The sequence below is a fragment of the Myiozetetes cayanensis genome, unplaced genomic scaffold (assembly GCF_022539395.1).
Source record: "Myiozetetes cayanensis isolate MyiCay16 unplaced genomic scaffold, myiCay2020 scf14, whole genome shotgun sequence".
NCBI lineage: Eukaryota > Metazoa > Chordata > Aves > Passeriformes > Tyrannidae > Myiozetetes > Myiozetetes cayanensis.
In genome coordinates, this window is record NW_026087048.1 from 4317716 (window position 1) to 4334523 (window position 16808).

At 46.8% G+C, this 16808-nt stretch overlaps 1 protein-coding gene across 11 annotated transcripts in view; it reads right to left on the bottom strand.

Moving 5' to 3' along the window:
- Window positions 1-16808, bottom strand: part of NEO1 (neogenin 1) — a 165263-nt gene that overhangs the window by 26280 nt on the left and 122175 nt on the right. For 6 of the 11 annotated variants that reach the window (XM_050309060.1, XM_050309057.1, XM_050309055.1 and 3 more), the window contains exons 8-16: window positions 16023-16242; window positions 10762-10916; window positions 9985-10133; window positions 8900-9038; window positions 5429-5478; window positions 4827-4971; window positions 4227-4337; window positions 840-1034; window positions 126-221 (exon numbers count right to left, since the gene is read on the bottom strand). In XM_050309060.1, the coding sequence (XP_050165017.1) occupies window positions 126-221; window positions 840-1034; window positions 4227-4337; window positions 4827-4971; window positions 5429-5478; window positions 8900-9038; window positions 9985-10133; window positions 10762-10916; window positions 16023-16242 (1260 nt within the window). The remainder of the gene's footprint in view (window positions 1-125; window positions 222-839; window positions 1035-4226; window positions 4338-4826; window positions 4972-5428; window positions 5479-8899; window positions 9039-9984; window positions 10134-10761; window positions 10917-16022; window positions 16243-16808) is intronic. The other 5 variants (XM_050309063.1, XM_050309062.1, XM_050309061.1 and 2 more) reach the window with 1 other exon arrangement.

Consider the following 16808-nt stretch of genomic DNA (forward strand, 5'->3'; position numbering starts at 1 on the left):
AGCAGTGAGGGCAGCCAGTTAAAGGGGTGGGGAGCACTGGGTGGCACTGACAAACCAGACTCTTCCACCCCACACCACCACATTGCAGCAGCTGGGCAGGACTGGGAAGAGCCCCTGTTCCTTACCAGAGTGGGGCCGGGTCACGGCGCTCTCGTACAGAGGGATCCCTTCCCCCACATTGTTAAAGGCTTTCAGGGTGATCACATAGTGGGAGCTCGGGTCTAGAGGGAAAAAAGAGATTAGAATATCAAATGAATCCTATTTTCTGCTTCTCCATACCCTCTTTGTTCAGTATTTTAATTTTCGACTGAAATAATATATGAAATAACTTAATTTGAACTAAAAGTCTCCATACAGATCTTCTGTTTGGGTTCCCAGAATCCCAGACTGGTCTGGGTCAGAAGGGACCTTAAAGTTCCTCTCATTCCCCTGCCACGGGCAGGGACACAACAGCTCTCATCAGTGGGAGTCTCTAGTCACAGCAAACCTCCCTTAAGTACAGCCAGAAGAGCAGTGAGGAAAAACAATTTAAAATGAACATTTTACGCTGCTCTACTACAAAATGACTCCAACCTCTGATTTTATGGGATTTCTCAATATTAATATTTCTTTGGCTTTCAGGCTATTTTACCCACCACAGAGAATTCTGTGGAGGGGTGAATCTGTTTTCCTTTTAAAGTAGCTGTCAGTGGATCTTGGTGACATTTTAGCTCCTTTCTTTGCCTGAAGCCACCCGTTCTGCAGCCCCTGCTGGAGAACGAGGGCTCTCAGCATGGAAGGGGTTGTGACAAGGGCTGCAGGAGGTGAGAGGGGCAGGGCTGGGGATCCCCCTGGCTCACCCAGGTTCTCGATGGTGTAGTATCTCTGTTTATAGTCCACCTTGATGGTCTGGGCGTGGGGGGAGCCGATGCCGTAGCCGATGGCGTAGCCCCTCACCACCACGTTCTGGTTCTCCGGGGGGGTCCAGCTCACCACGATGCTGGTGACCAGGGGACGGACGTGCAGGGAGCTTGGAACCTCAGGAACACGAGTTTCTGTCAAGGGAAAACAATGGATTTCAAGGCTTTCTCTCCAATAAAGGCAACTCCATGAAGAACATGGGGTAGGGAGGCCAAATGAAGCACTTCTACTCTGTGTGCAATGAGCACGTTCCCACAGGAAGAGCTTTGGTGTCCAAGGTAGAGCAAAGAGCTCCAATAAACAGAGCTCTGGATACTGCTGTATTTTAATAAATCTTCTCTTTAAAAGACAGGGGTTTGTACTGAAGAAAGTATCACATCTGCTCAGGGCAGACTTTCTGAATGGTTGTGCATGTTCTTACCAATTTTTCCAAATACAGATTAGATTTATCCCATCCTTCCCCTCCACAAAGCAATCTACTTCCAATTCCATCATATTTCTTAGTTGTGGGCATTAAAGTAATTATACTGAAAATCCTGACAAGGAAAGGAAGGTTCCTGAGCTTGTTGTGGCATTAAATAGGATATTCCAAAGCTCTGAGATTGCACTCTGCATTTCTCCTACATTTGTCGCTGTCCAAATCCCTGGGTTCACATAATTCACAAAATACAAGCAGAAACTACACAGCCAAACTAAAAGATCAAAAAGCAGAGAGTCCATATCAGATGTTCCAACCCTACCCCCAAAAATCAACACTAACGTCTTCCCAACCTTCGGAGAGATGAAATGTGGATCCTTAAAACCAGGACTTCCACAACATGCCACTGTAAGCTTCTCATGTTTTTACTGAAAGGTTTTTTCCCTACTGTTGATTCGAACCTAAAAGCTACCTCACTAAAGTCCCTACAGTGTCCACTTTGGTTCAACTCCTCAGAGATGAAATAAGACTTCTGTCATCCCACCGGAGCCGCCGTGTGCCCATGGATTATAAACAGTTCCGTGCAATAGCGAACTGAGCTCCCCACTCCAAACTAAAAACAAGGACTTCTGCTTCCTGCAGGGATTTCATTTTAATGAAACATGCTGCATTTCTCTAAAACCATTTAATAAAGCACCACAACAGGATTATTTGGATCATAATACAGCACTGCCCTGCCAGCCCGGGGGGGTGTTTCTGGTCTCCAGCTGACACAGCCCATCAATTTTAAAGTTCACAACTATTAAACACAGCAAAGCTCCAACTGCAGCCTGTGAGGTGACATTTTTAACTGCACAGAAGTTGGTGCACAGGGGGTAAACTCTGTACAGCTGTTTAACACCTCCTGCTCTGCACTCCTGGGCACCTGCACCAACACAGGACTGTCACACTCCAGCTCCCCTGTACCTTGAGGAGACTGTCAGGTGAATTATTTTCTATTTAAATTCAAAAAACAGCCATGGAATGAAAAGAAATTATGCCTTCCCTGCCTACTGAACCTGAGAAGTGCAAGATTAGCTGTAAATACATTTGCATGGTGTTAAAATTATCCACATGAGCTTCCTAGAGAAAGAAACCCAAAAATACACATCATCTCCCCAGTGTGCACATACAGAAAGTTCTCACATGTGTACACAGAATGATCTGAACATCAGGTTACCTTGTCTTAACTGTGAATTTTCATTACTTTATTCATCGGAAAGAATATGCAGAAAGAAATTCAGATTTCCTGCAAGGACTGCAACATTCCAAATTTAAATGACAAAGTCAACAGAGAAGGAAAAGGTTCCTTTCTTCTCCCTCCTTCTGCCCTATTTAAATTTAAATTTAATCCTGATGCTATCCTCTGGCAAAGTATTGTTAACTCTAATTCAGGGATCTTTTCATTACCTCCTGAAGTGCCTATTTACAGAGCTCTGCTCCAGTTTGGGGACCTCGTGGCTTCTCAGAGCTCCACAGTTGTGTCATATCCACTTAGGGGAAGACAGACACACAGATGAAAGTGATTTCAACTCTGAAAAGTCATTTGAAATATCTACAGACCTGAACTGCACTGTTAACACTGGAGCAGTGAGAACAAGGATTAAGTTGAGCATCAGCCTTGCAGGGCACAGAGACTGGAGCAGGGGCTCTCCAGGGCTCTCTGAGCCGACTGTGAAGGATCTTCCAACAGTGGAGAGCAAATATTGAAACACTTTCATTATTTCATCTTTCAGCTGCCAGGAAAACTGAACCTGAGGCCACACAGATGTGAAAGACACGGCTGGATCCTGTGGCATTGAGATGGAATGACCCTCTCCGCTCCTTCCACAAGGCAAAGAGAGAGTGGCCCACAAAAGCAAAAGAGAACTTGGGTGCAACCCACTAATTAAAGATGTTTTATAAATGGGAGCAGTGCACCCAGAACCACCAGCTCCAGGCAGGCAGTTCCAAAGAGATTTCCCCCCAGCCATCCTTTAAAAATAGACTTTTCTTACATTTTACTGGCTCTTGGTCAGATCTGGGAGATACTCACAGAATTGCTCCTGAATTGTGCCAGAATCAGGTTCCCACTTGTGAATTATTTCACTGTGGGAAAGACCAAACATCTGGACCAACTATCAGAGATCAAAATTTGTCACAGAGAATTTCCTACTTTAATTGTTAAACTTGACACTGGGAAGACAAGCTGTTACCCTGGTTCTGTGCATCACACGTCATGAATCCATGGATCTGGTGGAAGAGACTTCATTGTTGATGGGAGATATGGCCTGAAAATATAATCAATCTCCCTTTTCTCCTCAAGTGGCAAAATAACAGTTACTGTGGGTCAAAGAAAGCACAGCACCGATGAAAGATGGGGATAGGACTGCAAAGGGCTGTGGGGGACAACACTTTCCTTTATTTATTTCTTTCCCACAGTGGCATCTCATTGTCACTCATAATCGGGTATTTTACACTTAGTGCCAACTTACAGTACCAGAAAGTGTAGAAGCAGGGTTTGATTCCAAGCCATTTTGTTGACTTGGTAAGAATTTTCTGTTAAAACAGAAATTAACTTAATAAAAATTGAATCATAGATGAAACCCGTGGTACAATTAGAACACAGCAAAACCGATAGGTTTGCCTTTACAAAAGGCAATGAAATTCCAGTGTGCCCTGCCCCTGAGCTGTGATGGTTGTGATGTCCCTGAGCTGTGATGGTTGTGAGGCCCCTGAGCTGTGGGGGCTGTGATGCCCCTGAGCTGTGGGGGCTGTGATGCCCCTGAGCTGTGGGGGCTGTGATGGCTGTGAGGCCCCTGAGCTGTGGGGGCTGTGATGCCCCTGAGCTGTGGGGGCTGTGGTGTCCCCATCCCAGTGCTGCTCTCACCGTCCAGGTCGCTCTCGAAGGTCTCTGCTGACACCCAGTCGGTGGCAGGGCCGGTGCCGTTCACAGTCATGGCGGCCACTCGGAAGCTGTACTCGGTGCCTCGCTCCAGCCCTGGCACAGGGACAACCCCAGGGATCAGCACGGGAATTCCCACCACGGGCAGCAATCCCAGACCCGACAGACACACTGGGATAATCTGCTGAAAACAAACCTTCCACCCCCCACTGCCACCGCAGCGTCCTGAGGTCAGGGCTGGGAGCAGCCTCTCAGCCAGGGGACACCAGGGAGGGGACACCCAGGGCTGGGATATGGCCCACTGTTCCACAGGCTGCTGGAAGGGACTCTGAGGTGCTGTGTGCAGCCAGCTATAATTCACAGCTCCTAATTAGATTTAATTACTAATTACATCCACAACTAAACCTAGGGGAGGCACAGGAGCAGCAGGTGAGCACACTCACCTGCAGCCCACGTGACCTCAGAACCCACCAACACCCGCCTGGGATGTGACTCAGTTCATCTCCCAAGGCAAGACCCTCCAGAATCCTCCCTCCAAGCCCTCTAAAAGCCCCTACCCAGCCCCCCCTGCCAAGCCCTGCTCACCCTCGATGAGCTGGGACAGCTGGGTGCCCCCGACACTCTCGGTGACGTCGCTCTTGCGTGAAACCTTCCGGTAGCGGATTTTGTAGCCGGTGATTTGCCCGCTGTGGGTCCCTGCGGGAGGGGGCTGCCACTGCAGCAGGATGCTCTGGGGAAGGCAGCACAGCAAGGCATTGGGAAAGAAGATTTTAGGAAAGGCTCTTAAAAAAAGTCTCCACTCACATTGACCAAGTGTTTAATTTTCTCTTCTGAAGTGCCCCGGACACTACAAACGTTTTGGTGTGTGCACACACTGTAAACAACAGTTAGTCAGCAGGAATTCAAGCTCAAGTCCTTCAGGCTTTTTTGTGCCTGATTAAACCCCTTTCATCTGGTTGCACAGTCACTGTCTTATTGCATCCCATGTCCAGCTCACCACTGGATTGGAGCTCCCAGCACTTCAAGCCCCACGCTCAGATATTCTCCTGCTGGGCAGCTCACACACAAAGAGCTCAAAAGCAGCATGGGACAAAAAACCAGACCCATAGCAGCTCTAAAACGTGGTCAATCTAAGACCCACCAGCCTTTATTTACCCGTTACCAACAGGAGATTCGCCACATCTTACCTTGGAATTCCGTACCTCCAGCGTCAGATTCTGTGGTGGAGCACTGGGGACTAGAAACATCAAAGGAATTACAATTCCAAAATTTTCAAATATGGTATTTTCATACCCAAACACTCTCTGCTCTCATTCATTATGGAAGTACAAACCCTTCTGATTTAAGACACTTTATAAAGAACCAAGTCCTTCCAGATGTACTTTCTGACACACAGTGACTGGCTGAGGAGGGTTCTGTGTTTTCATCACAAAGAACTCTTTATTCAAGTCCTTACTTATCACAGCTATCTAAATAAAAAATGTTTTATATTTAAAGGTTTATCTCACAAACTCTCAGAGATGAGATCCCATTCAGTCCTTTCCCAAAGCAAACCTTTAATTAATACCCTGCTTGATTTGGGGAACCCACATTTAGAATTCTGGCCGTGGTTTTTGTTATCGTGATTTTCTGTAACAGGAACAGCTCAGTCACCTCCTCCCTGTGACGCTGAGGAGGGGAAGGACATGAAATAAAGCCAAACTTTCCTTGCTGGTTGTTTGATGCAGTTGGTGCCTATGTTCAGAACAACCTCCAAGTCATGAGTTGCACAAAGAGCGGTGAATAATTAATGCACATATTGCCAAGTTGGTGAAAGACCATCAGCAGGACACCAGAAAAGATATGAGCATGTGAATGTAATCATAAAAATGTATCTCCAAACATGCACGGTGCAGTTTGTCACAGGATGGTTTGGGTTGGAAGGGACCTTAAAGCCCATCCAGTCCCAACCCCTGCCATGGGCAGGGACACCTCCCACTAGCCCAGGTTGCTCCAAGCCCCCTCCAACCTGGCCTTGGACACTTCCAGGGACAGAGCAGCCACAGCTTCCCTGGGCAACCTGTGCCAGGACCTCTCCATCCTCACAGGGAAGAATTCCCTCCCAGCATCTCATGTCAAACACTTCCACAGGAAAAGCACTGCCTGGTGTTGCACAGGACACAGAAATAAGGCAGGCAGGAGCACCAGGACGCGCTCAGGGCTCAGAGAATGGGAGAGAAACCCCTTGGCCGGGCTGTGATGCAGAGATTACATTTCCAGCTGTAATCCCTGATCAGGAATTCCATGAGAAGCAAAGCAATCCTCACAAGCAGCACATAAACCTTGGTTTGAATGGTAAAACCTGCAGAGCCATCCCTGCAACAAGGCACCGGAACAGATTAGGAGCAAAAACCTACATCAAAATGCAGATGTTGTTAAATCATGGCTAAAGGAAGCTTAGGGAGAAATCCCTGCAGGGAACAAGGAGATTGCTCATGGACACTGCAATAAGAAAACACAGGAAGAAAATGTGCATCATTTCCTCAAAGATTTGGGAGCTTGCAGGGGGAGAGCAGCGTGGTTAAGTAGCAGGTTATGAGATTGAAAGCAGAAAGATGACATCCTTCAGAGGGCTTTAGGAAATAAATATCTGTAGGTTAAATGTGAAAACATAAGATTGAGAAGAAAGAACTTCAGGAAAACGTGAAAATGACATTATCAGTAATAATGAATTCTTCAAACAAAGGAGCTGGAAGCCCTTTAGAGAAATCAGAGTTAGCAAATGGTCAGGGTAGGAGAGAAAAAGACAAAGATAAGGCCACACAATTCCCTTTGCATTTGCAGTGTGGGAAAGGGAAAGGAGAGGTTCCCATGATGTCTTTACAAGGGACTCACAGGGTCTCTCCAACTGAAGTGTCAATATAAGGGATTACGGAAGAGTTGGACGTGGGGAACAGCAGCATCTTGCCAGGGTGAGGTGCAATCCATCCAGGGTTTCTCAAGGAATTTGGGAATTAAACAGCTGCAGGACTGCATGTACCCTCTCCCAAGTCACCTCGATACTGGGAGAGGGTAAATGTGATGCCAGTACTACAGTGGGATCCACTCCAGCTCCCAGAGTGTCAGAACCCTCTATGAGGCAAATAAACTGAAGCAACAATAAAGCATGACATTTAGAGGGAGTAGGAGTAATAAGAGGAGTAACAGCATGTATTTCTCACTTCTCCGTGGGAAATCCCACATCACAAACCTGCTGGAGCTCTCGAGGAATGAGGCAATGAGGGGATGGCACAGAAGTGCTCGCCAGAGTGAAGAGCTGCTCAAAATAAGGGCAGGGGCAGGCTGGAAGGGATGTGGTGGGAGACAAGCTGTGGAGCTCCCTGCTACGATCTGATGGTGAAGAACCGCAGAAAGACCTTGGAATGTTTCCACCTCAGTGCTCAGAAGCAGCCAAAGCCAGTCAAATGCAAGTAATGCCTTCCTTGTATCTTTGATACCATTACAGTCCTGTCTACCTCTGTATTTAAAAGCACATAGGAGCAAAAAACCCTGGAGAAAGGTTCAGAAAAGGGCTCTGAAGGTGGAAACAGCTTCCACAAGAGAAAGGGGTAACCATTGCTGTGACTTGGGAATCTGGAAAACGGGCGAATGAGGGAGAACACGGCAAAGGTCCACGGAGGGAGGAGTGGGACAGAGGGGCTGTGGGCACGGGTTACTCCCCCGACTCAGGCAACAAGTAACACTAACACAGAGCAGGGGTAGAAAGGACGAGAAGTGGGGACTGTTGAGAGGAAATTTATTTGTACAATCTTTGTCCACTTGGTGTTGTGGATAAAAAGCTGGTGTGGGTTAAAGGAGATGCTGACAGGGTTTCATGGAAGAGAAACTCAATCAGCAGAACACAGAAACCACCAAAGAGTCAAGAAGTGGTCCACAAACAAGCTCAGACCCGGGCAGAATATGGGACAATACACCTCTCTGCTCCTCTGTTCTACTTCTGGTCGCTCCTGAAGAGATGATTCCAGGCTCCACTCACTTTCCATCTGGCTGTTCTTATATATAAATAAACTTCTCTATAAAAAATAAGAGCTAACATTAACTCTGATCATTCTACAGTTGCTCGTGTGTCTCTGTTTGCTCATATTACCTCTTGATTTGCCTTATAAAAAATCCTTGCACCAGGTCCTGCTTTCACCATTATATGCAACAGATTCAATAATACTTGTGCTGGAGTGCAATCAAAGACATGCAACATTTCCCCACAGGAAAACAATTAAAATGAAAACACTCCAAAAAACAAAAGTCTGCTGATATATGAAAATGTTGGAGAACCTGAAAAATAATTTGGAGCTGTGGCACAAATGTGTTTGTTTTTCTGTCTGCTCTCAATACTTCGTAGACTCAGCAGTCCATGAAAAAACCTGCAGATGCTGCAATGAAGGATGCCATTGTTCCATAATCACAATCCCAGATCCTTCTGCAGGTGCAGTAATTTTCCTTCACCCAGTTTGAAAGGCCCCTGGGGAATTTTGACCAAGAACAGGCACACGCAACAACAACAACGCTACTAATAAAACAGGGCAACGAGGAACAAAACCCATAAAAGTCTGGTTAAAAATTCACTGGAAGGAAATTGCCAGATAATTCCTGCACAACCAGCATGGAATAAGGAGCTTTACCGTCTGAGAGGGTGCGGACGACGACGTCGTGGGTGGAGACGCCGGGGCCGTGCTTGTTGTAGGCGACCACCCGAAAGGTGTACTCGGTGAACTTCTTCAGCCCAGTGACCGTGTGGGACAGCCCTGCCACGTCCACGTCCTGCCCAGAGCAAACACACACCCCGTCAGGCCCACACCGGGGCTGCAACCACCACCAGTGCCCGAAGAATTCCCGTACAACACCCCGGAACCCTCCGAGCAGCGCCCACGGATCGAACCCGCACTAGAAACCCCCAGCACTTGTGAAGATGCCCAAAGTGTGAGTTTACAAGAGAGAATTCTCCCTGCTCTGTTCAAATCCTGGACACTGGCTCCGTGCGTGGAAAGGGAGTTGGAAACTTGCCTGTTAGCAAAAAAATTACGGCTATAACTGGAATAACGGGATGCAGAGGCAGAAAAGGTATAAAGGCCTGTTTTAAACTGATGTAAAAAAATATTTAAAGGTCAAGGAAAATACATTCTACCCTTTGCTTTTTACAGCTGGAATCATACTGATATGCAATGGGATGGGAATGGGGCTGTGATGAGTGGGATTAATCCTCACTATTCTCAGGTGGCAGCCTGAACTTCTACAGAACACATCGGATGTTTTGGTGGAATCATCAGAAAATTGAATCCATTAGATGCTCAGCAGTATCAAAATATCAATCACTGGATCCAAGAAGTCAAGAAGTATGAACAGTTGAGATTAAGGATCATGCTAAAATCAGTAGTTTACCTAATTTACTAAAAACCAGCCTATAAAAGTGTGCAAGCATCTTCTCTATCATCTGGACCAGAACTGCTAAATGATGACATGGCTGTAAGTTGCCTTCTCCTCCCATGGTATGGTGGAATTCCCCAAAAACTACTTGATGCTGATGAACCCACCAAAATAAGGCATCACCAAAAAAATTTTAATTCCAAGACATGCACATTTCATGCTGGAATTTTAAACTTAAACATTTCTGTATTTCAGTCTGTCAGAAAACCAAACCCTTCCCGAGGTGTTTTTAGGAATTCAAGGTACCCTCACCACCCAGGCTGTTAGGGGTGGTCATCTGTACCTGCTCAGTGTCCTGCCCCTTCTCCATGTAGTAGAGTTTGTAGTTCTGGATGTCCCCGTTGCCCGAGAGCGGCGTCTCCCAGGTGATGGTGACGGAGGTGGGGGAGCTGGAATACGCACGGATGTTGGGAGCCGGGCCGGGCAGCTGGACTGGAACACAAGTGTGGAACTCTGCTAGTTCTGGAGCCTGGCCAGGGATGGTTATTGCAGTGACAACCCCACTGTTCACCACACCTGGGGAAAAGGTGGTTGTACTTCCCCATTTCAGCACTACCCATGGATTCACCCATGGAAAGGTGGGACCAAGTGTCTGAAGGACATCCTGCTCCCTTTGTCTGGAATGATCCTAACAAGTGACAGACTTGGCATTTGCCTGAAGTTTTCCCTTCTTCCTCTTTCAGCCATAGAATATTCTGAGTTGGAAGGGCCCCACAAGGATCATCGAGTACAACTCTTAAGTGAATGGCCCATCCAGGACCGTGACCTTGGTGTCACCAGCACCATGTTCAACCAACTGAGCTAAGTTAATGACAGTTTAAAAGTATTACTTTTATAACAGTTTAGAGAATTTAACAAGGAATGCCTCATCAGTTCCTCTTGATCGTGGCAATAAATCCTACAAACCCACCAGCCTGGAAAATCTTTGGAAGCTATGGTCTGCAAGTGCAACTTTTAAGAGCATCAACTTCTTCTGGGAAAGGTCATCGATGGGGAAAACAAAAAAAATTAAATCAAAATCGACCCCAAAGTGAGGAAAACTCCAACCATTCCAGCTCACCCTCGGGCTGCGTTGCCACCTTGAGCGGAGCCGAGCTCTCCCCGGGGCCGTGCCTGTTCTGAGCCACAACTCGGAACACGTAAACTGTCTCTGGCATCAGGTTCTGGATCATCACTTGTGTCTCTCCGGGACGACTCGTGTTTTCAACGCGTTCCCTTTAGGAAGCAGGAGGTTTAGGCAGAGAGACAAGCACTGATCAGTAAGAGGGGTTTGGAGGGGGAAGGAAGGAGTCGCTGTGTCCCGTTTGAACATATCCCACGTGTTGGTGACGTGCTGGCTTACACTGTGCTCTCTGCACAACACAACAGCAACGTGCCAAATTCGCTGCTGACAAACTGCTTCGAATTCTGCAACTCCTCTTTGCAAAAAAAACCCAACAACAAATGCAGTGAAGTAACAGAATAAATTACACTCGACAGCACCGAGCTCTCAGCAGTTCTCTGCTATTCCCATAACAGCAAGTGATAATTCACGGTGACAGTTTATCCTGCAACTCTGAAGCCAAAAGAAAAGCTATTTAAGCAGCAAAGTCTGGTGAGATTTGGGGCATTTCTGTTAATACCATGGGGCTGCTTTTTGTATGTTCTTCAGAGGAGCTGTTTTAACGTGTTCTTGTTCCTCCAGACTTCACTGGGTTCCTCCCTGGATTTAGGACACCCAGGGCATGGCCATGACAACCACGCTGGATCCACACAAGGAGTGGAGGCAACAGGAGACAACCTCTCCTTCAGTGTGACCTGAGAGTGCCTCACACTTGTTCTGTGCACATGGAAGGGCCTCTACTGGACCTGAGTGGAGACCCCAGCCTCCAGCAGCAGCAGGGAGGCAGACCAGGCTACCACTCCCCGTCGGTCTGAGAGCGCCCATGAAAGGAACACACTTTGCATGGGAAGGGGCATCTCTGTCAGGCCAACATTTTGCATGCTGGAAGCCACAATCCAGCTGGGAGAACACATGTTGTGTATGGAGGTACCTGGAAGGGTCACTGCTTGGTGTTCAGTGACCCTCCATCGCTCCCCAGACTCCCGGAGCCCAACCCTTCCCCCTGCGGAAGCTTCGTCTCGCCTGAGTGTAGCCCAGGAAACTCCATCAGTTCTTATCAGGATGGAGGGGGAGATTAGAGCATTAACCATTAACTCATGACAGCCTTTACTTCAAGACAGGCCGCTGGCACCTGAACTGGTTGGAGCCGAGTTTCGACAACAATGGCTCCACACGCCTGTCCTTCCCTGGAAAGGAGCTCCTGCTTCCTGAGAATGGGAACAGCAGTGCTACAAAAGGAGAAATCAGAAACTTCCCACTGAGAAAATCAGGGGGAACGTGCCTGCTTGGAATGCAATCCTTCCCCTTTGGCCTGCCAGGCTCTGTTTGGCTCTGCAGGGACAGTGACTCTCGTCCCATTGTCACCTGCCAATAAAGCACTTCTGATGCAGAAACCTGGGAAGAATCATTCCAGTGTCTCTCCTTCTCACCTCCCAGCCATCCTGCTTCAGTTTCTATCACGGAAATATGATGCCAAAATCCCCATTTTTAATGGAATTCTTCTTACATCAACTGGTGTGGTTGATTTAGTGTAATTTGGCTGAAAACACTTTGAAATCCCTGTTGATTTCTGCATTATTACACTGCATCTATAGAGAGGGAAACAATGCACTGACTGTAACTAAACATCTATTTACACCCATTTTCTAGAATGTTCCCCTCCATGAAGCTGAGCTAAAATGGCACTGCACCAACAGCCGAATTTATTTCAGATTTTTATTCATTTTCATCACTAATTTTTCCACTCCTAGCAAAACGTTTTCCTGAAAGCACATTCCCCGATGGAGTTTCCTTTAAGACGAGCCTTAGCTACAAGGATGGGATCTGAAAGCCCAGACTAAGTGCCAACGGATCCACAGCTGTGGAATAACATCCGGCTCCCATTGACATGCAAAATACTGCATTTACTGCCTCCAGGGTAAGTGCACTCCCTAATTTCGTCTGGAGAAAAAAAGATAATCAGCAAATCAAGGTTATTATTTAAAATTAGAAGAAAAAAAAATAATCAGAATTATTTTACTGGAAAGACAACATTTACCAAAAATAAATAGACACATCAAAGTATTGCAATTTTCAGTAATAACTAGAAATGTTCCTTCACAACATTATGGTAAAATTATGGTGAGAATAATCTAATTAAGTGCTCCTTTATGGTCTTTCCTGTGGAGCCTGGAGCACCTTTCCCGAGTGCTGCTGTACCTGATGGGATAACAGGTTCAGGGAGATGGGTTCCATGAGTACCTGCATTACCCTGACGATCCTTATGACTGTTCTATGAGTCCAGTTTAATCCCAGCTAAAGAGCTCTGTAAACTCCAGTTAAGGTTTACAGCAGCTCTCAAGCACCTCAGGGGAAAGCCATCAGTTCAACCCCCCCAAACATGGTTTTGTCTGGAAATGCCAAGTTTAAAGCTGCACTTCCTCACAAAAAAACAACATTCAGGGAATTATTAAAGAGTGGATATTGCCTGTGCCAGCCCTGTCAGCTGTGGAGCCTGGCAGGGAGCTCCAGAGACGTTCTGACAGTGTGATTACACACAATTAAACCCCATTTCTGTGTCTGAAGCACACTACGGTGAACCATGAATTTAACAGTATTTGAGTATCTCACATGTGTAATTTACCCTCTTGTACCAGCCACGTGCTGGTTATTTCTTTCATTTTTGTCCAAATCTTGAAGTCTAGAATTCTTCTGCCTGAGTGCTTGGCTAAAGTTTCACAGAATTAAACCTCCCAGCAGCACATTTCAATTTTCATACCCTTTCCAGGGGAACTGCCTGCAGGGTAGAATAAATCCCTAACATGAGGATGAAATAACTCTAACTGTGTCAGACAGTAATCTGACCAGATTACCTGGAGTCCTCCAGAGGTGTGACAGTAAAGCCATGAGACATCACTTCACTCCCACGTCACGGCCTCAGCAGGAGCCTCTCGGATGTCACCGAGCCAAGCTGGGACAAGGCACTGGCTGGTGATGTTTGTGCAGCCAGAGAAGCAGGAACACATCACCTCCACAGCCATTTCCACACCCTGAAATGCTCCTCTTGGAATCATGGAATGGTCTGGGTTAGAAGGGACCTAAAGTCGACCTTGTTCAACCCCCTGCCATGGGCAGGGACACCTTCCACTAGCCCAGGTTGCTCCAAGCCGTGTCCAACCTGGCCTTGGACACTCCAGGATGGGGCAGTCACAGCTTCCCTGGGCAATCTGTGCCAGGGCCTCTCCACCCTCACAAGGAAGAATTCCTTCCCAATATCCAAACTAAATCTACCCAGGCAGTTGGTCCCTTGCATGCTGGAGGGACTGATGTGCTCCTGCAGCTCAGGACATGAGGGTGACTCTCTACAGCCCTTCACAGATGGTTTAGAGGTACCAGAGTACCCACAAACCCTCTCCATGTCATATGGACTTTGTTCATTTCCACAAACCTGAATTAAAAGGTCAATAAATCAAACAGTTGCTTTGATCACTGCTCAAGTACAAGTGAGGAAGAGACAACACTTGGGTTACTAAAAGGTTCCAGTAAAGCAGGCACCGAAAAAGGTATGAGCAGGCAAAATGTAACAGCGTGAGGAGATGGTACACAGGCACTTAAACCACAGCAAATGTACCATCATCTATAATTCAGGGGCTACAAAACGACCATTTAAGCAGGGTTTTATAAGCTGAGGAAGGAAGGAGGGTGGCACAGCCAAGCCTGGCTTCAAAACTCTTCGACTTCCAACTGCTCAGGGGGTGTAACAGCTCCTCTAGTTCTGTACTCACTAACCAGCAGCACTTCCACAAGGCCCAACCAACCAGTCAAAAACTACCATGGAACATCAAAATGGTAAACTGAGCCTTTTACTTGCTTTCTTCTTCTTTTTTTTTTTTTTTTTTAATTTTACTCTTCTCTAAATCCAGGTTGAAAGCAGGACCTCACACTATTTCCATACCCATCTGTGAAACGTGTGATACCAGCTGTCCTTATGAGGCATTAGAAAAAAAACAGCTTCCAAAAAGCAAGTGGAGAAGACAGTGAGTGTGCGCTCATGAAAGGCCCTCAGAGCCTACACTGAGCCCTGATCCAGAAGGGCACTGAAGCAAACAAAGATCTCACTGAAGTCACTGCAATCACCTGCTCACACACAAAGCACCAGCTTAAGGGCCTGGATGTGTAAATTTTGTGGGTTCCACTGACCTGAGCCCCAGGGAGTGCTCTGCAGGAACTGGGAACAGCAGGCTCTGCAGAATGTCCTGTCTTTCCCTAATTTATTCACCAGGAATTATGAGATCACTCTTACCCTCACAGCCCACCTAGTTCCACCCCCTGCCATGGGCAGGGACACATTCCAGGTGTCCCACCACCAGGTTGCTCCAACCTGGCCTTGAACAACTTGGATATTACCAAAGTAAGGAAGTAGTAAAAAACCAACAACTGGGAGGCAAAGAAAATGTTACTAATTGCCTCAATTAACTGCCACAAGCCTGGATTGGATGTCTATCCACAGAATTAAGGAAGAGTAGAAATTCCCCACTAGTGGCAGTGTGTTTTCTGTTCTCTTCCAATGACTTTGTTGACTTTGAGTCCCATGCTCTCCTCAGTAAGGAGACAGATAACTTTCCCTTGGGTAATAAATCTGATAAGCTAATTTGCAGTTAATTAAGCACTGCTCCAAATGATTGTTAGCTCCAACTTCCTCAAACTTATCACAACCGTTTGAAACTGTAACGCTGAGCGGTAGATCCCGTCAGGAAGGGAAAGGGGTAGATCAATATTATCCACTGGGATAATATGTCAAAAGCCTTCGATTGGGAGTAGTTCATCTAATTTCTATTTACAGGGATCATTAGAAAGGAATCAACATTTAACCAACACCTACTATGGCATTTAGCCAACACCTACCACACGTTTGTCCCTGGAATCAGAGTGAATTCGCAGACCAGCACGTGGTTTCTGGAGGATGTTCCTGTGCCCACTGAGGTGGCACCGACAGCAGTGTCAGTGCTCCTGACGAGCTGTGACAGCCTCTGCTGCTCTCACCTTCTAACAGGCTGCTAAAAGCAGGTAGCAACTGTTTGCAATCAATCAAACCGTGCCTGTAAAAATTCCTACGTGCGGCTCCAAAGCCAATAAAACTCAGGGAGCAGGAGGGAGGGGAACACAACCCCTCACACCGCACACGGACACGTCGGGTTACAGCGTTCCCAAGCAAAGCCATCGTGAAGAAGAGTCTTTACCTGTTGATCCCTTCCTTGGTGTAGAAGATGGAGTAGGTGAGGTTGTCCCCCTGAGGGTCTGACACTGGTGGCCTCCAGGTGAGCCTGATGAAGCGGGTGGACACGAGGGTGGCCACGACGTCCCGCGGGGCCGAGGGCAGGGGTCCTGCTGTGGCTGGTGCTAGATGGTCATTAGTGGCACTGGTCAGTGAAGTGGGAGGCAATGTTGGGATGGCAACATCTTGTCATGTGCAAACATTGGGGAACATGAAGGGCAAACATCACCACGGTTTAAAAAAAAAAAGAGAACAGGGGAAAAAAAAAACACAAAAGAAATAAACAAAACCACGATGGGAAACAAAAGAAAATGAACACACAAAAAAGGTCATTAAACTGAAGGTTGACATGCAGGCAGAGGTAACTACTGACCACTAATGGGGTATTACAGGACGTCACTTGGAGCAAGCAGACCAGATCTCCATTGTAATGAAGTGGCAGGGGGGAGGGAAGGGTGAAACTGGGGATAAAATCCGACCTCAGGAGAGGACATACCAGCAGCAAACAACACTGTCATGGTTTTGTAAACCACATGTAATACCACACCCTTAACAACAAAAACCCAACTCGTATTAATTATTCAAACATACACCCAGCCCCAGTTTTGCACATTAGCTCATTAACATGCAGGATTCATTTATACTCTTCTCAATCATAAAAGCATGACAGACTGACACACAAAATTGCTTTAAGTGCAAACTCATTCAGGTTGTGCAATTAAACCCTGCAGTCATTTCATATGTAGCTGCT